We start from the raw sequence: 24,561 nt of genomic DNA, 5'->3' as shown, positions 1-24,561 counted from the left end.
CTACTTGGCATTTTTCTCATCCTGCTCTTTATTCAACTCCTTTTGCTTTGCCAGCTAATTAGGACTGCTTTTCTGGGCCGAGACGGATTCTGACACACCTCTGGCACCTGGCTGCGAGACTCTCACAAGGTGTGCAACGCATGAACCTGGTTGAAGAGAACATCTTCTCTTCTCACGCGTTAGCATCGTTTCTTCGGATCCCTTCCTGGCCGTCTCAGCAGTTCGGGAGAGGAGAGAACGCTGGACCACAGCAAGAGGAAGCCAGAGCGAAGCAGCACCCAGTCTCCACCATCCGTCCTACCATCCATCCATCGCTTTATGCACATTTCACTGCAAAACTGTTTTCCAACAAGGCCTCAAGTGTTTGGTCCTAACCTATTAGAAAGACTTTTCTTTTTCCAGCACTTAGAAAGCCTCGGGCAGGTGCTTTATTCTGACACTTTGAGGTGGTGCAACCCAGCACTTGGGGAGTCTACTTTGCTTTTCTAGATGGAAATTCATCGCAGTTATTCAGCACAGCAGTTGTGAGTAATGTTGGCTCAAAAGGAAAAGAAATCAGCTTCCAATGTCAGGACACTGCTGAGAAGGAGAAGCCGATTGACTGGGACTCACACATTATGTCTTCCAGAGACTTCAATGTGCAGTCACCCATCTAGTCCCTAGGGGTACCTGGTGACACCGTGTCAATGATAGCTGTCATTTGGTAACAGCTTTATTCTTCCTCCAATGATCCCGGTTCCTTCCACACCCACTTTCCAGCCATATATGTTCATATAGTAGGATCCAGGTGTGTCCATCTTGTTTCCCTGAGAACGGCATGAATAATCTCAAAGCATGACAAGGTCATTCTTTCCTGTGGGTAGAGGAGGCAAATGTAGCTGGTTCTGGGGAGGTTATGTAGTTTGACAAGAGGTCTGATGGGAATTACTGTCCTCAGGTGCCTCGAATTACCAGAAGGGACAAAGGGCTCACAACTAGGTCTCCCAAGTAGTCAACCCATGCATTTCATGATTTTTGATTGAAAGATGATAGGCCACACCCCCTTCCTCTTGGCAGCTGATGATTCATTTCAAAAATGCTGCAGGACAAGTGTCTTCCTTCTTCTAAGCCTCAGGAAACTACACTTAGAGTCTCTGATGAATGAATGACTAAATGGCTACCAGGCAGGCCGGAGAGGATACATTGACTCTGATCCTTGACTCTGATGGACAGGAAATGATGGGATCAGGTGGGCATGTGTGTGAAGCCAGGTGAGCTCTGAGGTCAATGCAGGGTTCAGGCTCAGTGGAAGCACAGGATTGCGAAGGGTTATCGATGGCAAGGAAACGGGTTGGCTGAAAATTTTCAGTAGAATAATACTGAAAGGAACCTGTGGCAAACGTGCACTGAAGGACTGACTTTAATTTTTTAGTTTAACTCTTTCTGTTTTCCTTCTTCCTTCGACCTCTCTTCCCCTACGTAGTTTGAATCTGCGAACTTACACCAATGTATTCTCTGCCTGCAGTAGAAACGGAAGTGCAAGGCATCTGCTGATGGGTACTGGAGGAACGTGGGCTTCCAAGTCTCAGACACGACTCCCATTAACAACCTATTAAAGGTGGCAACCGAAACAGAACCATAGCTTAAAGGACAAGCTCTTCTGGGAGGGTCTGACATATGCAAACAATGGTCACAACCTCACACAATTTCTATTATCTACCATCACTTAAGGAGCCCCAGTGGGACAGTGGTTGGTTACACATTGGGCTACTAATCACAAGGCCAGCAGTTCAAAACCACCAGCCTCTCCACTTGAGAAAGAGGAGACGTTCTACTCTGGTGAAGAGTTAGTCTCAAGAACGCACAGGGGCAGGTCGACCCTGCTTTATGGGCTCATCAAGAGCTGGCATCCACTCAATGGCTGTAAGTATCATCATTCAGGGAGCACTGGTGGCACTGTCCGGTGAGTGTTGGGCTATTAACCACAAGGTTGGTGGTTCAAACACACCAGTGACTCTGTGAGAGAAAGATGAGGCTATTTGTTCCCTTAAAGATATGCAGCTTCACAAAGCTTATACAGGGTCACCTAGGTTTACCTCGGCTCAGTGGTGGTTAAGTTTGGTTTGAGTATCATTCCTTGGCTCCTACCTCGAATAATAATGATAACTACTGGCTAATACTGGTGACCATATTCTTATCATGAGTGAGTGCATATGTCTCCTACAAGAAGATCCATTTTACACAGGTGAAAACTGGTGAAGGACCTTGCGATGTGAAGTCACTTGCCTAAGGTCTCCTAGCACAGGTGAGAGAACCAAACTTTGAACACAGGCCTGTATGATTCCACAGTCCTTGCTCTTTAACCCGGCTTCAAAATAACAGTGTCCCAGCGACCATCAAGAAGCCCAGGTGCCCACAGCTAACTCCTGGAGGGGAAGGCCTGGGGCCTTGGGTACCTCAGGTCCCCCCACATAGAAAGTGCTTGAAAAACGTAGTTTAAAGCACAATGTTAGTAACATCACAAGAATATAGAAGACAGTGGCGAAAACTCAAAACCCCAACTGTTAAGGAATGGGTAAACACGCTGGCATATTCATGCTATGGAATTTTATACATCAATAAAAAAAACACGATACGTCTGTTAAACCCTGCAAGACATGAGCAAAACTAGAGAACATGATGCTTAGCAAACTCAGCCAATCATATAAAGATAAATATTTAATATCACCATTTCCATAAGGAAAAACGAGGAAGAAAAAAAGTGGTTTCCACATCGACAGCGAGACTTTGCTGACTACGAGGAGGCCATGGATGAGGGTGGGAAGAGGCAGAGAGGTGATATGGAGCAGGGGGGCAAAAATGACGGGTTTAACACATACAAAAAAATTAAAATATTTTTCTGATATCAGACTATAGAAGAGGCTCCTTCTTTGTGCATTTATCTACACAAATTGTGATGAACCCCTAAGCTAACTCTTGCTTTTGAAACTACCTACGCTCCCAATAAACTAGTTTGGTTCAGCAGCAGAAATTTTGCAGGAGACCTGCGTTTACTTCCCAGCCCATGAATCTCATATCCAATTCTCATACGTCCATTAGTAGAGGTTTGTTTGTTTCTATGATGTTATAAAGGGTCGTGTACTGGGCTACAAATTGGGCTGCTAACCACAAAAATCAGCAGTTCAAAACTGCCAGTTACTCTGGAGGAGAAAGATATGGCTTTCTGGTCCTGTAAAAAGTTACTGTCTCAGAAATCCACATAGGCAATTCTAGTCTGTCCTACAAGATCACAACGAATCAGAATCTACTCAATGGCAGTTTGTTCTATCTAGAAATGGCTCTTTGAAATGTCAGTAAATGACTTCTGGATCCCTCAGGGATGTTCTAGCTGAAGATGCAACAAAGGCAAAGGCATGACAAGAATATGGTCACCAGAGCATGTGTCCCGGTACAGACGAGAGCTGGAAACACAGGGAACCCAGCACAGATGAACCCCTCCGGACCAAGTTGAGAGTAGCCATACCAGGAGGGGAAGGGAAAGGTGGGGGAGAAACGGAGAACCAATCATAAGGATCTACATATAACCCCCTCCCAGGGGGATGGACAACAGAAAAGTGAAGGGAGACATCCGTTAGTGTAAGATATGAAAAAAATAATAATAACTTATAAATTATCAACATGTGAAAAATAAAAAAAAGAGTTGTACAAACCCCCACTGAAATGATTTAAAAATAATAATAAATAATAAAATTTGAAAACACCACAGTTCAACTAAAATAATGACTTTGTTACACAAGTATGGACAACACGTGGCAGTATGTGACCATAAAAAGAAATAGCTAGAAAGAAATTTAGAAGAAATGAAGGGGGAGAGGAAAGGGTATACTGGAATTGGCTGGGATTGTACAACTCACTTTAAAGGCGATTTACCATATTGTGCAGGGAGAAAGTAGACTAAAACTGATATGGCAATGATTGCACAATTCTCCTTGATATGACTGAATGATTAAACTTCAAATTGTATGATATGCAAATCGTGTGTCAATAAAACTGTTATAAGAAAAGGAAAAAAGGCACTATCCCAGACTAATACTTCCTCTATCAGCATTTCAAACATTGGTCTTGGTGATTGCAAAGACACTGACCACTCTTTGACTACGTATGACTTTGCTATAGGGTCATGAATAGGTTTACTTAAAGCCAGTTCATAAAATATATAACATACACAAGAATATATGGTGAGGTCTAAGGGAGGCATGTTCCTCTCAGCAAGGCCACCCTCAAACTGAATTTAATTTTCAGTATCATTAGCCTGAAAACAACAACAACACGTTTCCTTTTTTTGACAAACACCCATTCATTGTGCATGTACAATATGCCAAACCCTCTTGATGAATCTGCATTTCATGCGGGATGGAAAAACGAACAAAAGCTAGATGGCAAAGAAGTAGAAAGAGATTCCAGTCCAGAGAAAATCACAGTTACAAAGATGTTGAGGTGGGCAGGAATTTCCATTCATGAAACAGGGGAAACACAAAACAGAACAAAATCTCTGATACGGCGAGAACCCCGAGAGCAGGTACTAGGAGTGGGACTGTAGGCAGACCACGGTGACACTGACCAAAGCTGGTGAGTTGACCAAGAGCTGACCAAGAGCTAGGGGTGAAAGCACCTGAAGACAGCAGTCCGTGTAAGACATGAAAAAATAATAATAATTTATAAATTATCAAGGGTCCATGATGGAGGGAGGTGGGAGAGGAGGAAAATGAGAAGCCGATACCAAGGGCTCAAGTAGAAAGAAAATGTTTTGAGAATGATGGCGGCAACAAGTGTACAAATGTGCTTGACACAATGGATGGATGGATGGATGGATGGATGGATGGATGGATGGATTGTGATAAGAGTTGTATAAGCCCCCAATAAAATGATTTCAAGAAGCAAAGACAAGTGTATTGGTGAGAAACTTGTCTGCAGCCATCCACTGATGCAAAGACATGTTTAAACATGCTTTGTGTTTGGAATAAAGCTGTACATGTCTTAACTGGAAAAAAGAACGTCGGGAGTGCATTCTAAGCACAGGCAGATGAGAGAGGGGTCACTGAGGAGCGTTAGGTTTGGGAGAATGGATTGGGGGTAGATCAGAGTGGTGTCCCCCAGGGCAGCCGTAGTGCTGAGAGACACTGACGCCGCTGTGGCAAGGTAGACAGTAGGCAATGAGAATGAAAGAACCAGGAAAACAGGACTGAGAACCACGTAGGAAGCAGATGCCTCAGGATTCACTGTTTGAGGGGCTCTGGAAAATGAGGATGAGAGAGGACCAACCACCATGGAGTTGCTGTTGACTGAGGTAGAAAATGAGGGGCTATGGAAGAGGCAGGTTGGGGGAATGGTGCTGCTTCCATCAACTGAGATAAAGAGCATTGGGGGATCCACTGCTCCACTTGATGGAAATCTAGAATAAGGATAGTAGAAATGCACATACCTTATTTCACAGAATTCATTCATTTCCTTGGAATTCTAAACTCACTGCACAGGTCTGGACACTTCTAGACATAAAGAACCAGTTGCATTGATCTAGAACAAGCTGACTTTCTGGGGACCCCGAGTCTAAAACTGTATCCCATCACAAATCACCAATGCACCTATTGGGAATATGAAGCACAACGGTTCTAGAAAGGACAGATATGTTAGTCACCAAATCTCAAGATGACCGCTGGTGAGGCCTCTGACCTGAGTTGCCCAACCTGCCCTTCGTGACAGGCCTGGGGCGGGGAGCAGTGTGGAAGGGAACATGACCCCTAGCTACCTAGAGAGCACACCACAAAGTGCAGCTCATTTCCAGAAGGAAAACAGAATGCTAGAGTTCATGCCCACTCAGTGAATCGGGTTCCTTGCTATCGGAGAAATAGGTTTAGTGTCTTTCTCTTCCAAAGCATGGCAAACTCTACCATTTGATGAGGTTATAGACTTTCACACAAAGAGAGCGAGAGAGAGAGAGAGAGAGAGAGAGAGCAACAAACAGAAAAGGAAGTACTTTGTCACTTTTAAAGGAAGCTTAAGAAAGAGCTAGCTGCATTACCAAATCCAACAGTTGCAAGTATCAAAAGAAGTTTGAGTATCCCTCTCCTAATATCATTCTACCTCAGTATGGTGGGAAAAAAGCAATGAGGCAGACTCGTATGGGCTTTATCACACTTATTTTTTTTCTTAAGCTCAGAAAGGTGCTACATTTGTACTGTCCATGAATGAGGAAAAAGCTAAGAATAAGAAAGACCACTGTACTCATAGGAATAGCAAGGCACCGCCCTTAAGACAATCATTGGGAGTTACCAAGGAAGCCAGAGGCAAAACTAGAAGGCAGAGTCAGACCAGTAGGGTTTCAGGACAGTGTTTTTCCAAGTCTGGGTCCAAGGGCATCAGCAAGGACAAGGAACCTGATAAAAACAGTAATCGGGAATCTCAAACCATACCTCTAAAATATCCCTCTGTGTGGTCAGTAAATTTGTGAGTGATGCTGATCAAGAGTCGTATGTGGACACCATTGATCTAGTCCAGCGGTTGTCAACTCAGGGGAGATTTAGCCCCCTCATGCCCAGCTCGTTTGGCAATATCTGGTGACCATGTGGGCTGTCATTCCTCAGGGAGGGCAGCCTCTGGCATCTTCTGGGTAAAGGTCAGGGTTGCTGACCTAATGCCACTACCCTTATGTTGTAGTGACCCCCCAGTCATAAAATTATTTTCGTTGCTACTTCATAACTGCAATTTTGCTACTGTTATGAATCGGGCAACCCCTGTGAAAGGTTCATTCAAGCCCCAAAGGGGTCTCAACCCACAGGTTGAGAACCGCTGCTCTAAATCCTAGGACAGTCTCTCACATTCTAATATATCCCAGTGCCATGGTGGTCAGGTTGAGACACCCCAGTCAGTTCTAACACCTCAGCAAAGAAAAGTACAGAAAATTAAATGACTTTTAATTTATGCAGTTCAAGGTTAGACCAAGCTCTTTCTAGAAACTTCTTTCCATTTACTTTATTCTATGCAATTTTAAAGAACAATGTGATTTCAAGACTCATTACTTGGAGCTCAGCTGTCTTTCTAGTTCAACCAGACTGCCAATAACTGATGCCTTAGGAATTATGGTTTTTCAGGCGACAAGGCTGGTGCTAAGTCCTTTACAGGAAACTGTGTATTATTGTTCCCAGTCTTCCCTGAAATTCTCTTTTACACTTACCGGCCTGAAAAATAATAAATGATTACTAATGGTGATTATTACCCAGCCCAGTGATGAGGTCCCACAATGCTATGAATGAGGGAGGAGTGAAACTTGTCCCAGGTCACACAGGAGGGGAATGGCAGAGCCAGCCTTTGAATCCACAGAAGTATAACTCTAAAGATTCTGCTCTGACCCACCTGCTTCCTCAAGGTGCAGTCCAAACAGACTCACCCAAAACTCTGCCTCTCTTCTGAAGCACAACTTCTACAGTAACTCAGACTACTCCCCATATTTCCCTAATTCACAAGGTAACACAGAGTCTTTGCTTTGAAACACAGCATGATCTTGGAAGTCGCATGTTAGCAGATGGAGCAGGCATGCCAGCAATACACAATATGCACTTGTGCAAACCAGCTAGCTGCTATGGTGAGGGAGCATTACACAGGTGTATACAAGATAGAAAAAGTTACACAATTACCAAGCAAAGGCCTTCTGATTTCATGGAAACAGCCTGATTTTTGTGCCACGCAATTAGATTCAAATCAGTACCTTCCTAGCGGTAGAATCATGGACAAATCAGTGAATCTGTGATTAATGATGAAATATGGTTTCTAAAACCTACCTTACAGATCTGAACTAGCGTAGGCAATGAAATACGCCTTGCTGGGTACATAACATAGTGACTGGGACAAAGCATATACTGATCTGATGGCAATTGTTATTATATTCCTGCTATTACTAGCTAGAGATACCAACTCACAGCGCCCTGTAAGACAGGATAGAACCACCCATTGAGTGTCCTAGGCTGTAGTCTTCTTGGGAGCGGAATGCCAGGCCTTGTCTTCTATGGAGCAATTCATGGGTGAGAACCACCCACCTTTGGGTGTGCAGCTAGTGCTTAACCCTTAGCTTACCTGGACTCCTTAGTACTATCCCTACTAAGTCTACAATTGTATGCAAAACGGGCCAATCTACAAGATGTCAAAGAACAAAAGCATGACTGGGCTTCGTGCAATCAATGTGATTTGAAATGTTTTGCACACGTCAAATTTCTGCATTTAGAAGTGCACCACTAATATATGAGGCATGTCAGAAAGGTTTGCTACTGGGTTCTGGTTCATACATACACACACGTGTTTCTGTGAAACAGAACATGTCTCTGCATGCAGCAAATGGAAACAGAAAATTCTCTCAGGCACGCATTTGCCTTAGCCAGCAACACATTTGCTTCCAAATAAAAATAATAATAAACAGACCAACCAGAACAGCAACTTCCAAGAGGATCTGCTGGGTCGCTTAAATTCAAGATGAGAGGTCTAGTCAGGTGATGGCAACTTTTCTTGGGGATTAAAAACGAAGCTTTTTTATAGCTTTTTCTCAAAAGGCACAGGCTGATGAAGGAGGATTATTAAAGAAAAAGTTTTAAAAAATTGAAACCGCTATTTCTTGGGTGGTAAAAATGCAAAAGAGAGAGAGAGAGAGAGAGAGAGAGAGAGAGAGAGACAGAGAGAGAGAGAGAGAGACAGAGAGACAGAGAGAGAGCGCTGAGCTGAAGGGTTTTTCTTTTCTTCTATCAATGACAATGCACCTGTCACCTGCTCATTCTCTATGGGTGGCAAGGGTATCCTTTGAAAACGCCCTTTGCAAACCTTTTTCCATCCACTCTACAGCCCTGATGTTGAGACTTTTGGTCTTTGTGAGGATAGCATGACCCCGCAGTTTCCTTCAGTTATGCATAAGGTCACTTTGGTTGGAAATAACGCAAGGACACTTAACAACACTAAAATTGTCTTTTTAGCAATAGTATTCACTTACCCTCACATTACAGAAATCAGATTTATCAATGGCAGGAAACATTCTGTTCCAGGACCAAAAGCATTCACACCCATGTTTCCCTAGGGCAGTGGTTCTCAATCTGCGGGTCGCGACCCCTTAGGGGTCGAACAAACTTTCATAGGGGTCGCCTAAGACCATCAGAAAACAGTTATTTCTAATGGTCTTAGGAACCAAGACACTGCTCCTCTACCTGTCTCCAGGCGGGTCTGCCCACATGCAGATATGCCCACATAAGAGTACCCGGTGTGGACGGTTACCCATGCTACACCATGCTTCAAGACAACATTTCATTGATTTATCATCAGAAATAAATATTTCACAATATATAATTATATAGTTGTTGTGCTTTACTGATGTTCAATTTGTAACAATGAAAATACATCCTGCATAACAGATATTTATTTACATGACAACTCCTAACAGTAGCAAAATTAGAGTTATGAAGTAGCAACGAAAATAATTTTATGGTTGGGGGTCACGACAATATGAGGAACTATATTAAAGGTCGCAGCATTAGGAAAGTTGAGAACCACTGTCCTAGGGTAAGGAAATTCCCAACAATGTATGGGGGCGAGGGCCTATGACGAATGTCTCTTTTGGAGGCTGGAGAATGTCAACCCTTCATGCTTATCACCCTTGTTCACAATTCAAACCAAAAACAGATGCACAGAAAGAGAACACAGCAGGGCGAGCCACAGGACCCCAAAGTACTTAAACATGGACTGACCACCAGGTGCTCAGAGTCTGCTTCAAAAGGTGATGGAGAATAAAGGCAAGTGGGCATGCTATTTCACGCAGACCTTGTTGACTGGAAAACAAAAGTACAGGCAAAGAAAGGGGTGTAAGGCATCGAAAGGATGGGGGAAGACTGCATTTCCATATCGCTTTAAAAGGTTCAGTGCAAAGGAAGCTCTGCGCAGTGTTTTGCAAAGGCCAGGAGAGAAGGAGTCAGGTGCTGGAAAGACGCAGAGGGGTTCAAGCTGCCTTCTTTTTCGAAAGAAGCTGCAGGAGATGGAAAAAGGTCTGCGCTGAAGAGGGACTTCTAAAGGTGCCTCTAGAAGAGCTGCTTCCACAAAGCCGGAGGGCAGCCGAGAACAGTCGGCAGCAGCAACTGGACAGCCAGCAAGGGTTCACAGAAAGATGTGCAACCGAGCCAAGAGATCTGCCTCTTTGAGTCTCTGGGTCACTTAAAAGGCCAAGAAACATCTGCTGGTTTTATGTGTTGTTTATGCCTTCTTTGGCTTTCTTTCTTTCTTTCTTTCTTTTTTTTAATCAGTGTACTTTCTTCAGGTAGATTCTCCCCAAGCAGCATTAAAACATGAAACCAGATCAATGTGAAGCTGCTGGAACAGGAGCCTGGAAGCCCACTGCATACACCCTTCACCCACTGGGAAAGGATCTGTAAATAGAACTTTGAAAATCGATGATCACTTCCATCAACCCTTCTTGGCCTGGTTCTGCTGTAAAACAGCTCTTCAAATGTGTGTCTGATGTACTCTTAGGATAGACAAGGCCAGCACTGACATCTGCCAAGGCAGCCACGGCTAGCTATTCTTATGTAGCGATGAGAGCTACGTCTTTGTACTAAGTAAGAAGACACAATACTTACGCTTGAGACCCTAAATAAACTCACTGAGGATTCCTCTTCTGCATGAAATAATCTAGAAAGTTGCTAACATCTGCCAGACCCCTTTTCTTAAGGCTCACACATGGTCAGTTGCAGCAACTGTCTGTTTATCTTCTGTAGCCAACTGAAAGTTTACACATTCAGGGGAATAACATGTCCTCCAGAGAGAGAGGTGGACCGGGCTATTCAGAAAGCAAGCCAGGCTGGCGACAGGAGCTGGTGATGGGGACAGAGAGATGACGCTTTAAATTAAGTCGTGGAAAGACGTGAAAGAGCAGAATGTATCAATGAACGCACACCCCAGACAGGTAAGCAGAGAGGGTGTGATGGATTTAGAAAAAGTATTAAGAAGGCTTTCAAAGCCTGAATAAACAAGGAAGGCCAAATCCTTTGTTTGGTCTTTGAAAATGTTCTTACTGAAGCTTAAAGACTGGAGGAAGACGTTTCTCAGGATTACACGACAGAGCAGCTTTTCCAAGCATGACAGTCGGCAAGGAAAACGAAGGTAAAGAGCACTTGGTTTAGCAAACAGGAAGGCCCTGGTGTCATCAAAGTGGGCTGGTCTACAATGGGCAGGGTTGTTATTCATGCAAACATTAAGTGGTGTCTCTGTGGAAAATAGCCTGGCACTTCTTTAAAAATTCCACAGAACTTTTGAGAATGACGAGGGCAATGAATGTATAAGGGTGCTTTACTCAAATGATGTATGTATGGATTGTGATAAGAGTTTATGAGCCCCAATAAAATGATTTATTAAATTAAAAAAAATAAAAGCTTCCAAAAAAAAATAAAGTTCCACAGAACTCCCACAGGAGCCGGCAATTTCATACCCACAGCATGTGAAAGCAGGGACAGAAGCATAAACTCGTAGACCAATGACATGGTGGCCTGCATTACAACAGCCAAACGCACTGCCTTCCAGTCTATGGCGACTCACAGTGAGTGTATAGGACAGGACAGAACTGCCCCTGTGAGTTTCCCAAACAGTAATGATGTACGGGGTGGAAAAGCTCATCTTTCTCTCGGGGAGAGGCTGGTGGCTTCCAAGTGCCAACCTTGTGGCTCATAGCCCAATGTGTCACCACCACCCCAGAGGGCTCCTGGTACAGTAGCCACAAGGCAGAAGCAACCTTTGCTCATCAACAGAGGAATGCACAAAACGGGATATTGTACATACAGTGGAATGTTATTTATCCAAGAAGACCTGCTGTATACGACACCATAGAAGAGCCTTGAACATATTATGCTGAAATAGGTCAGACACAAAGGAACGCATAGGTCATTGATATGAAATATCTACAACAGACTAATGCACAGAAACAAGAGCTTATTAGTGTTTCGTAGCAACCACAAGAGGGGTGGGAAATGAGGAGTTAATGCAAATTAATGTTCAGGGTGATGAAAACCTTGTGGAAATAGTGGTGATGTCTGTACTCTATGATGAAGGTTATTAGTGTCACTGAATTGTATACTGAAGAGTAATTAAAGTGTTTGCATGTAGAATGATCAGAACGTGGAGTCGAAAGGGGGAACCGATTACAGGGATCTACATATAACTTCCTCCCTGGAGGACGGACAATAGAAAAGTGGGTGAAGGGAGATATCAAACAGTGTAAGACATGGCAAAATAATAATAATTTATCAATTACCAAGGGTTCATGAGGGTGGGAGCACAGGGAAGGAGAGGGGAAAAAAATGAGGAGCTGATGCCAGGGGCTTAAGTGGAGAGCAAATGTTTTGTGAATGATGAGGGTACCAAATGTACAAATGTGCTTTACACAATTGATGTATGTGTAGATTGTGATGAGTTGTATGAGCCCTCAATAAAATGATTAAAATAAAACAGAATGATCAGAACAAATTTTAAGTGCTTATTGTGCACAGAGTTTTGTGCAAAGAATGATGTTTTTTTTCATCTCTCCATATTTTATTATTTTTTTTAATTTTAACAATTTATTAGGGGCTCATACAATTCTTATCACAGTTCATACATATACATACATCAATTGTATAAAGCACATCTGTACAGTCTTTGCCCTAATCATTTTTTTCTCTTTTCTTTTTTTACATTTTATTAGGGGCTCATACAACTCTTATCACCATCCATACATATACATACATCAATTGTATAAAGCACATCCATTCATTCCCTGTCCCAATCATTCTCAAGGCATTTGCTCTCCACTTAAGCCCCTTGCATCAGGTCCTCTTTTTTTTTTCCACTCCCTCCCCTTTCCCCCCTCCCTCATGTGCCCTTGGTAATTTATACCTCGTTATTTTGTCATATCTTGCCCTATCCGGAGTCTCCCTTCCCCCCTTCTCTGCTGTCCCTCTCCCAGGGAAGAGGTCACATGTGGATCCTTGTAATCAGTTCCCCCTTTCCAACCCACTCACCCTCCACTCTCCCAGCATCGTCCCTCACACCCTTGGTCCTGAAGGTATCATCCACCCTGGATTCCCTGTACCTCCAGCCCTCATATGTACCAGTGTACAGCCTCTGTCCTATCCAGGCCTGCAAGGTAGAATTCGGATCATGGTAGTTGGGGGGAGGAAGCATCCAGGATCTGGGGGAAAGCTGTGTTCTTCATCGGTACTACCTCGCACCCTAATTAACCCATCTCCTCTCCTAAACGCCTCTATGAGGGGATCTCCATTGGCCGACACTTGGGCCTTGGGTCTCCACTCTGCACTTCCCCCTTCATTTAATATGGTATATATATACATATACATATACACATATATACACATACATACACACACTTATATCGTTGTTTATTTGTTTTTTGCATGATGCCTTATACCTGGTCCCTTGGCACCTCGTGATCGCACTGGCCGGTGTGCTTCTTCCATGTGGGCTTTTTTGCTTTTGAGCTAGATGGCCACTTGTTCACCTGATGATTTTTTTTTAATAGTGGAGAGGGTTGCCAAAAGTTGCTAGGTCAAGAGGAGGCTTCTCCAAGACAGACAATAGAAGAGCTTACATTTAAGGTACAGAAAGAAAGCAGGAACAAAGGAAGAAGATCCTCATGGGAAGAGTCTCAAAGAAGATGGGGGTGGGGGGTTAGAGCCTATTGTTGTTAGTTGGCCTCCAGTTGATCCTGATGCAGGGTGATTTCATGAGACAAGGGTTATGAGAGGCTAGAAATCTTGAGGGGGAGCGTAGGACTGATTTTTCCTTCTTCCGCTGGGCAGTGGAAAAGGGACACAGGAGGATGGATGAGAAAGAAAGGTTTCAGAGGACCTGAGAATGCGCTCAAACAGTGAAGCGGAAACGTTCTGAGGGGCAGGCAGGAGTGGCAGCTTACTGGCCACAGTGTGAGCCCTGGGAAGCAAGGTCTGGGGCTTGGGGAAGGAGGGAAAGTTGCTACTGACAGCTCAGAGGGTTTGAAGAATAAAGAAGAGTTTCTGCCCCGAAACATGAAAAGATGTCAGTTACTACTGTGCACGAATATTAAAACTACAGTAACAATTTCACAGCAAGAGCTTATTGCATGTCCAGTTAGCCTGTGAGAGGTCAGCGTCCTATTTCTTTACAATTGGGTGCTGCCTCCTACATACAGTACTTCCTAAACATGGGGCGGGGGTGGGGTGGGGGGAGGGATCAGGCATAGAGAGAAAGCAAAGGAAGGTAAAGATTGAGGGAAAGGTAAAAAAAAAATCCAGAATATCCAGTTCTCTAATCTAGTGAGAGAGATTCTTGGTCAAACTGACAACAACAGCTCCTTTACTGAGTAACTATTCTGAGCAGGTGTGGGGAGGGAGGATAAGTACTGAGTTCTTTTCACAGATTTTCTTTAATCTTCCTAACAACCATATTGTGGTTGTTAGGTACCATGGAGTCAATTCTGACTTTCAGGGACCCTTTGCACCAAAGACAAGAAGCAAAGTCCGATCCGAGGCCATCCCCACACTTGCTGTTTGAGTCCAAGGTTGCAGCTCCTCTGTCCGTCCACCTCATCGAGGGTCTTCCTTTCTTATTTTTCTAACGGTCTTACTGTATCAAGTGATGATTTCCCAGGCCTGGAGCCTTCTGATCACAGGCCCGGCCTGCACGAGATGAAGTTTCACCCTCGTCACTTCTAAGGAGCAGGCTGGCTTCCAACACAGATGCCTTTGATCTTCTGGCAGCGATGGGCACTTTGAATATTCTTTGCCAAAATCATAATTCAAAGCCATACATTTCTCTTTGGTCTTCGTTATTCATTGCCCAGTATTCTCATGCATATGAGATGATTGAAAAGGACGGATGTGACTTGTGTCAGGGGCACCATCTGGCTCAAGGTGACAGTCGGGATTTTCAGCGCTTTAAAGAGGTCTGTCGCAGCGATTCCCCCCACGCGATATCTATTGCTTGCATGGGCATTGACTAGATGGACCCAAGGACAACAAACCGCTAGACAGGTTCAATCGTTTCTCTGTTTACCTGGAGGTGGCTTATTAGCTTCCCTTGTGAGGAATTGTGTTTTCTTTATGTTGCGGTGCAATCTCTGCTGGAGGTGGAAGTCTTTGCTCTTCACCATAAGCACCTTAAGTCGCTCCAATTTCAGCAAGGAAGGCTGGGTCACCTGCATTTGGCAGGTTGGTAATGAGTCTTCCTCCAATCTTGATTTCCAGTTCTTCATCTCGTCCAACTTCTTGAATGCTTTGTTCCAGCTACAGAATGAGTAGGGTGAAAGGATGCAGTCTTGAGGCATACCTTTGCTGATGGGAACCTCACAGTATCCCCTTTTTCCTATTTAAATACCTGCCTCCTCGTCTACATACAGGTCCCACGGGTGCACCATGACATGCTCTGGCATTGCCATTCTCCAAAATGTCCGCTACAATTTATGATCCACACAGTGGGATGCCTTTACACACTCGACACATACACAGGTATATTGCGGCAGCCTCTGCTTTCAGTCAAGGTGCATCTGACATCATCAAGAGTGTCCCTCCTGTTGCATCGTCTTCTGAATCCAGCTTGCATTTCTGGTGAACTCCCTGGTGATGATCTGCTAGAACTTCTTTTGAATGATCTTCAGCAAGATTTTACTTCTCCGTGAGGGCGATGATTGCGTTCAATAACTTACACAGGCTGTTGGATTACATTTCAGCCAGTTGGCCAGGCAAGTAGCAAATTATCATCCCACTATCCCAAAAGGAAGATACTGAGTAGCAAAAAGGCAAAATGAACTTATCCTAAAAGGTAAATACTCCAATATCCACCCCTCGCTGTCAACGTCCTTGGAGCTCATAGGATGTGACTCTTATGCCACATTGCTTCTTAGGAGAGGACTCTTAATTCAGAGTCAATTCTGACTCATAGCAACCCTACAGAGCAGAGTAGAGGTGGAAATCTTTACAGGTTTTCAAAGCTGTAAATCTTTACAGGAGCAGAACCTCATCTTACTTCCATAGATCAAGTGGTGGGTTTGAATTGCCAACCCAGTGATTAGCAGCCTAAGTCCTGACCCATCATGCCACCAGAGCTCCTAAGCAAGATGCCTATCATCAAAGAAAGACTTAGGTGTCTATACTCTTGACTGAGAAATATGCTGCTCTGTAAATAGTTACGTACCAAGAATAATGGATGTAGTAGTCTTTGGGCTTTGGTATATCCAGACACCCACTATTTTCAACCTCAGGTGGCTCTCTGAGGTTGAAGCACGGTTATTAAACAAGTAAAGGCCAGAGGAGAATCCAGGAGCTGGCTAGTGGATATCTCTCTTAAGAACAAGTGCAATTTGTAAAGTGCTCTGAGCGGCTTTTCTTGATGAGTGGAAATGGAAAACTGGCCCCTCAATACTTAACAAGGAAGATAAACAAGGATGCCCAAGTGAGCATCCTCTCAAATACAACAAATACTGTTAAAGGCTGGCCAAGAGAATGAGGCTGGCCATGAAAATCACCATTCAGGAAGCCTCGGGTATGGGTCTCCCATACAGTTTAGAGTCAATGGCATGAGGCACCATATGTGACCTCATCTGACTTTCCTATTGCCACTAAGCAGCGGTCAAACATGCCTTCATCCTCTCTCCTTCTGTACCCTATTCTGACACCAACCATTCCTCCCAAGGCACTCTACTTCTAAGCTGGGTAAGATAATTTGTTGCCATGGCCACAGCGAACCCACAGACAATACTCATGATTAAGGGGCTTTATTAGGGAAGTTAATAGGTCACAATGAGCTCATTGTCTAACGAAGAGTTCTCAAACTTCAGGGTCCCCAGGACTTATTACAAACATCGGTTAAGAGCCCTACTTCTGGCCAACACATTTAAAAATCTCTGTACATGGAGTGGGAATGTAAGTTTTAAGATTTTCACAAACACACTAAGTGATTCTTGTGTAAACTCCAGGACAAAGACCCAGGGGTGGGGAAACATTTTTCTGCCAATGGACATTTGGATATTTATAATATCATTCTCAGGCTAGACTGGTCAAACATTTAATGAACTCGCCTGCGGCAAGAGAAAAGTAAAAGGAAATAGAGGAAAGAACCAGAAGGCAAAGGACATTTATAGAGGCCTAAATACAGGCATGTACATATGCAAATATATATATATATATGGGAGGGAATAGAACTATGTACTCATATCTATATGTTAAAAACTAAGGTTGCAGATGGACATTAGGCTTCAACTCAAGTATTCCCTCAACACAAGAACACTTTGTTCTAACAATCCGGCATTCTGTGATGCTCACCTTCCTGACACGATCGCGGAAGACAAAATATGTAAATGAGCAAATGTGCTGAATAAAGCTGATGGTGGCAAGCTATCAAAAGATGTAGCATCTGGGGTCTTAAAGGATTGAAGATCAACAAATGACCATCTAGCTAAGAAGCAACAAAGCCCACATAGAAGAAGCACACCAGCCTGTGTGATCATGAGGTGTCGATGGGATCCGGTATCAGGCATCTAAGACCCAGAACAAAATCAAACCCAATGTGAATGTGGGTTGGGGGGCTGGAATGGAGACCCAATGCCCATCTGTAGACAATTGGACATTCCCTCACAGAGAGGCCACAAGGAAAAGATGAGCCAGCTAGGGTGCAGTTCCTCTAGTTCTTTGGTGCTTCCTCCACCCCACAATCATGATCTCAATTCTACCTTACAAATCGGATTAAACCAGAACATACACACTGCTACAGATAAGAGCTCAAAACACAGGGAGTAGAGATACCAAGATGATTAGGGGAGGGTGGAGGGAGAAAGAGGGAATCGATCACAAGGATCAACCTATAACCCCCTCTCAGGGGGACAAATAACGGAAGAGTGAGGGGTGACAGAGGGTGATGTAAGATATGGAAATAATAATCTATAACTTATCAAGGGTTTGTGAGGGAGGGGTGGAGGAGGGAAGGGGAAGAAATGGGAAGTTGCTATCAGGGACACTCAAGAGGGAAGAGAATGCTTTGAAAATGATGATGGCGGCATATGTGCAAAGGTGCTTGACACACTGGAGGAATGTATGGATTGTGGTAAGAGTTGTAAGAGCCCAAAATAAAAGTATTTTTGAAAAATGAATTCACCCCTCATGTGAGGGCAGGAACCCTAGTGGGCTGCTAATTTTAAGGTCAGCAGTTCAAAACCACCGGACATTCTGATGGAGAAAGATGAAATTTTCTACTCCTGTAAAGAGTTATAGTCTCGAAACCCAAGGGGACAATTCTACCCTGTTCTATGGGTTACCATGAGTCAAATCTGAGTCATTGGCAGTGAGTTCTTTGCTTTGGTTTCTTTTGGTAGTGTTGTTTTCAATGTAATGGCTGGAATGGCTTCTCTTTAGTGAGGCATGTGATGTTGGCTGCCCTTGATAGAGTCTTGGGCCTTACACAGCCCCCAGGTCAGACATTCCTTGCTCCTGCTCTGGATAAAGATAACACAATGTGATGCATAGATGGATGCTTAGATTTCTGCTAGGTTACTGAGAAATAAGGCCTAGCCCAACTTCTGTAAATACCTCTAAGTAGAATCACAGCTATCTAGAACAAAAGGAACCACAGAACTTTCTAATACAGAGGTGACCCAGGTGCAATGGGAGAGACGTGGACTACACAATACCTACTGAACAAGGTAGGTGATTACGAGAAAGCCCAAGTCAAAATCAATATTCTACTCTTTATAGCTCAACAAGAGTTCATTTCTTATTCTCTTGTCATCTTACCAGTAGGTCAAGAAACAGTACCTGACCCTGGCACAGCCCTGAGTCTCGGCACAGCCCTATGAGCTTCAGAACAAGTATCTGGGGTTCAATATCTTTGTGCAGGTCTCCATGTGAGAGTCCCAGGGAATGACAAGCGAGTCAAGTGTTCAGTCTTTGGAGTAAGAGAGGCCTGGGTTTGTGCCCTGCTTCTATTGCTGACATGCAAAACACTTAGCTTCTTTGAGCGTTAATATTCTCACCTATAAAATTATAATATAAAACCAATTATGAGACAAAGAAGCATCTTGCACCTCCTGATAGAATGAACCAAGAACGATACAACCTCATCTCCCTGGCATTTCTGCCAAAACACAAGGCCTAGAATTCCAGTCACAAGGAAACATCAGACAAAGAGATGCCTTGTAGTCCTCAAAAAAATGTCAAGGTTGCAGATAAAGAGGGACTAGAGAGGCATGGCAATGAATGTAATGAATGCACCTGGAGAAATCGCTTTAAGGGAGCTTACTGGGAATTCTGGTGAAATTTGAAGATGGACTAAGGATGTTGAATTAGAAGACAATGTTGAAGCAATGCCAAATTTCTGAACTTTTAGAACTGCTCTGTGCTTATATAAGAGGCTTATTTCATTCATAGAGAATACGCACCGAGTATTTAGGGATAAAGAACAGTGATACCTCCAAGCCTCCCCAATGGTTTAGGAAAATTACAGTATGTGTTATAAACCAGCCCAATGAAATCCAACACCACTGAGTCCATTCCCATTCGCAGCAAACTCAAGGAATGTCCTTAGAACGGCCCTAAAAAGGTTATCAAGACTAAATCTTTATGGAACCTGATGACCACATCTTCCTCTCAGAAGGCATGGTGGGTTTGAACTACTGATATTTTGGTTATCAGTGAGTGCTTTAGCTACTACGTGACAGGGCTCCTATACAAGGGGGCTTCCAAAAGTTCAGGGACGTGGGAAACAAAATGAGAAGATCACGGAATTTCCCACAAACTCTTTGCAGTCTCATCATGCATTATAAAATACATAGTAAAAGAAAATGCTTGCCATGCAGTTGACTCCAACGAATAGTTTCCCGGGTATGGCTTCTGAGATTGTAAATCTTTACCGAGCAGAAACGATAAGGCATCCCATCAGCCAGGCTCACCTCAGGCAGGAGAGGACGAAATCCTACCTTACTGGAACCACGGTTCTCTGGGGTGTAGCTAAACCGAGGCCTACCTATATTGTGTCCACACCACAGTCCTAATTCCATTTGGTATAGACCAAGTGTCCAAACTTCATCATCATTATTATTATTTTTAGGCAAATTCAAATACCATTTTTTTTTCTCAAACAACCTACAAGAAATGATGTTTTCTCCCTGACACAAATTGGGCATCTCTAGTTCTGTGGGTTGCTTCTGGGATTACACAACTCTACCTCAGATTCTCAAATTAAAAATGACAGGGAAATGCTGACACCTTTTATGCTATTCAAACCCCAAACCATTGAGTTCATTCTGACTCATAGCGAGCCAAGAGGGCGGGGTCACACTTCTCCTTCTGGTTCCTGAGACTGTGAATCTCCGGCAGTCTTATCTTCCTGGACTGGAACTGCTGACCTGTGCCTACCAGCCCAACACCTAAACCATAGAGCCACCAGGCTCTTCCATCTGTGACAGTGACCCTAAAACTGTATCCTTTCTGACACTCAAACTGAAGCTCAACTAATTATGATTTGACCTAGATCATCTATTTTAATGATTCCTCCTAGATTCAGGAATCCTATGTAACACGTAACCATAATCTTCAACTAAACATTAAAACCCCCACGAGGAAAAAGGAAAGAAATTCTAAGTCATGATCACAAACTAATATCTAGAACAGAAAGGGAAAAAAATAAGAAAATAAATACTCTGCTATCCTATCTTGAAAACATAGTAAGTCATCTAAATTCCTCTATTCCATGCTTTGTGACACCTGTAAGTGTATGTTAGGGCTCAATCCTTTTCCCCTTAAATCACTGGCTCTAGAATGACTGCAGTGGAAGACGGACTAAAATAACCGTAAGGCATTACCCTGGTATCAAATAATAAACGACAGCCAGAGAGCGAGACTCTCCGATTCAAGGGTGTCTTTATAGGTACAAGCATCTAAGAAAATGTGTTTCTGGTCATTTTATAAAATTTCATAAATATTTGTACTAGTTGCTGTTAATTCTGATTCTTGGTGACCCTATAGGTATCAGAGTTGACCTGGACTCATGAGGATTTTTAGTGGCTGATTTTCATAAAGTAGGTCACCGGGCCTTTCTTCCAAGAAGCCTCGGAATGAACTTGAAACCTCCCTCCTTTTGGTGAGCAGTCAAGCACATTAACCACTTGTACTGCTCGGGACAAAACAAATACATTGATTTGTTTGTACGCTGGTGCATAAACCCATACATCCTCAGCCATCACCCATCAGATAATATGCTAGATACACCGTGGATTCAACATTCATAAAATTACAATGGCTGGGATCCAAGACTGAGCCCTGCCATAATAATCACATTAAATCATTCTGAATATGGTACCAAAGTACCACCAAAGTACAAACTTGGCCCGTTTTGCAAAAAGGGAGGGAAAAACGATGGAGAGATTGATTTGTGCACTGCTGTTATTGACACAACTGGCACACAGGCGTGGGCACAAAGGCAGGACCTGGCCATCCTCCTCTGTGTGGGTGGCCCCAAGCCCAGTGCACTCGTCCCTCCAGCCACCATCATAGCTACAGGAACAAGCTCCGCATGGACAGAGTCCAAGTAGATGCTAGATGATCGTAAAAACTCCACCCATGCCCACTGCACTTAACATGGAAATAAAAAACACTGAAACTACTATTTCACAGGGTTTTCAACATGGCCAGAGAGAGACGGGAGTCTAGGAAAATTCTAGTAAAGAAAGGAACTGAACATTCACCCCCATCACTGCTCTCATTACTACTAACCTGGTCGATTTCCATCAGTTTGGGGTAGGCACCTGGCCATTCTATGGCCACCTTAACGATGTCTGCGGGAGGCGGCATTGTGAACCCCGAATAAGTCCAAAGCCAGTGGGTCTGGGTGTCCTAGGGCGCAGACAACTGCACGTGTCCGTACCTAGTGAGAAATGACAAAAAGAGAAAGAATAGGCGCTCAGTGCAGAGGCTGGACAAATTCTGCTTCATCATTTCCTGTTTTCACTGGTGGTTTAGGTTTGAGAACAGCACCCAGTCGGTACATTGGGGCTGAAGACGCCAGGGCACCACGGCACATCTAGCAGGCATGCTTCCGAGGACAGAAGAAAGGCAGGGTAAGGCGCCAATGCCCTGAGTTAAAGCCACCATGAGGAGACGCCACCAGGGTAAGTACAGTTGGTGAGAATTCTCTTGTGCGGCAAAGGCACTTACCCCAGTTGCAAGTCCAATGGTGCCCCGCTTCGGAAAGAGCTGTGCTTACTCCCCAGCCAAGAAAGCATGTAAACCCTCATGCTCAACAGTCTCCGGAAGGACTGATTGCCCAGGAAGTCGTAGTCAGGAAGCAGGGTTTCTTTAAAGCGTGTTCTGTCACAAATAGACCTCTGCACTATAGCAACCAAGTTATGATGAGGAAGGAGAAATGGCCAGGAGGTCCCACACGTGCACACACACACTCCCCCCTCAAGCGCAGTGCACACAATGAACCGTCCGCCAGGGCAGAAAACCGACATGTGGAGAGAAAAGAATTCACAACCTTGAATTCTCCTTGGCGCGAATGATGTTGATGACACAAAGGAAATAAGACTAGCCTCTTCCTCCTCCCCGCTAACTGGCCCATTTCATTTAGGGTGTGTTTCTTTAACAATATGATTATTATTTTTAGACAGGTTAAATGTTCACCTGATTCGAAACTTAGTGATATATTATCTAAGAGAGGGCAGCAAAAAGAGTTCAAGGAATTCTTTTTAAACATTTTATTGGGGGCTCACACAATTCATATCACAATCCATACATACATCCATTGTGTCAAGCACATTTGCACATTTGTTACCATCATCATTCTCAAAACATCTGCTTTCTACTTGAGCCCTTAGTTTTAGCTCATTTTCCCCCTCCTTCCCTAATGTCCCCTCCCTCATGAACCCTTGATAATTTATAAGTTATTATTATTTTGTCATATCTTACACTGTCCGATCTTTCCCTTCACCCACTTTTCTGTTGTCCATCCCCCAGGGAGGAGGTTATATGCAGGTCCTTGTAATCAGTTCCCACTTTCTACCCCACCTTCCCTCCACCCTCCATATATCGCCACTCTCATCACTGGTCCTGAAGGGATCATCTGTCCTGGATTCCCTGTGTTTCCAGTTCATATCTGTACCAGTGTACATCCTCTGGTTTAGCCAGATTTGTAAGGTAGAATTGGGATCATGAAGGGGGAGGGCGGAGCATTTAAGAATTAGGGAACGTTGTATGTTTCATCATTGCTACCTGCAACCTGACTGGCTTGTCTCCTCCCCGCGACCCTTCAGTAAGTGGGTGTCCAGTTGGCTACAGATGGGCTTTGGGTATCTACTCTGCATTACCCCTCATTTATAATGATATGATTTTTTGTTCTTTGATGCCTGATACCTGATCCCTTCTACACCTCATGGTCGCACAGGCTGGTGTGCTTCTTCCATGTGGGCTTTGATGCTTCTGAGTTATATGGGTGCTGGTGTACCTGTAAGTCATTAAGCCCCCAGATGCTATATCTTTTGATAGCTGGGCAATATCAACTTTCCTTACCACATTTGCTTATGCACCCACTTTGTCTTCAGTGATCGTTTCAGGAAGGTGTGCATCATGGAATGCCAATATAATAGAGCAAAGTGTTCTTGCATTGAGTAAGTATTTCAGTGGACGTCCAATGTCCATCTGCTGCCTTAATACTAAACCTATAAATATATGCATGTAGATCTATTTTCCCACCATCCTCTATAAATATATTTACATATGTACATGCCTGTATTTAGACTTCTATAAATATTCTTTGTCTCCTAATTCTTTTCTCTATTTCCTTTTACTTTCTTCTTGTCCCACTATCATGCTCAGCCTTTATTTGGGTTTCAGTAATTTATCTCAGTTACATTGCCCTTACCATGCCTCTCACACACTCCTTGCAACTAATTTAGATCACTTGTTACTCCCTTGTCCCTGGGTTGGTCAACACCACCTCCTTACCCCCGTCAAGTTGGATGATGTTACTCTTTTCTCCATTGACTACCACGTTGGCTGTTGGTTTTTCAAATATAGCTTGTATTGTCTTGAGGAATTTCCCTTCCATTCCTATATTCTCAAGTGTCTTAAACAAGAATTGGTGTTGGATGTTGTCGAATACTTTTTCTGCATCTATCAATATTATCATGTAGTTCTTACAGTTTTTCGTGTCAATATGGCAAATGATACTAATGGCCCTTTGTATGTTGAACCATTCCTACATCCCTGGTATGAATCCCACTTGGTCATGGTGAATTATTTGTTTTATATACTTTTGTATTCTTTTGGCCAGTATTTTGTTAAGGATTTTTGCATCGATGTTCATTAGGGATATTGGTCTGTAGGTCTTGATTCTTGTGGGACCCTTCCTGGTTTTGATATCAGAGTTATACTAGCTTCATAGAATGAGTTTGGGAGTTTGCCGGGGTTTTTTTTTTACATTCTGGAAGAGTTTGAGTAGGATTGATGTTAGTTCTTTCCTAAATGCTTGGTAGAATTCTCCAGTGAAGCCATC

The 24,561-nt window shown here is 43.6% G+C and overlaps 1 protein-coding gene across 1 annotated transcript in view; it reads right to left on the bottom strand.

The window, feature by feature from the left end:
* Positions 1 to 24,561, bottom strand: part of ELMO1 (engulfment and cell motility 1) — a 673,946-nt gene that overhangs the window by 526,331 nt on the left and 123,054 nt on the right. The window contains exon 2 of the mRNA XM_075558190.1: positions 21,783 to 21,933. Coding sequence (XP_075414305.1) covers positions 21,783 to 21,860 — 78 coding nt within the window. The 5' untranslated portion in view covers positions 21,861 to 21,933. The remainder of the gene's footprint in view (positions 1 to 21,782; positions 21,934 to 24,561) is intronic.

The sequence above is a fragment of the Tenrec ecaudatus genome, chromosome 9 (genome assembly GCF_050624435.1).
Source record: "Tenrec ecaudatus isolate mTenEca1 chromosome 9, mTenEca1.hap1, whole genome shotgun sequence".
Classification (NCBI taxonomy): domain Eukaryota; kingdom Metazoa; phylum Chordata; class Mammalia; order Afrosoricida; family Tenrecidae; genus Tenrec; species Tenrec ecaudatus.
The sequence above is the reverse complement of the archived record's forward strand: the minus strand, read 5'-3'. Positions and strand labels throughout refer to the sequence as shown.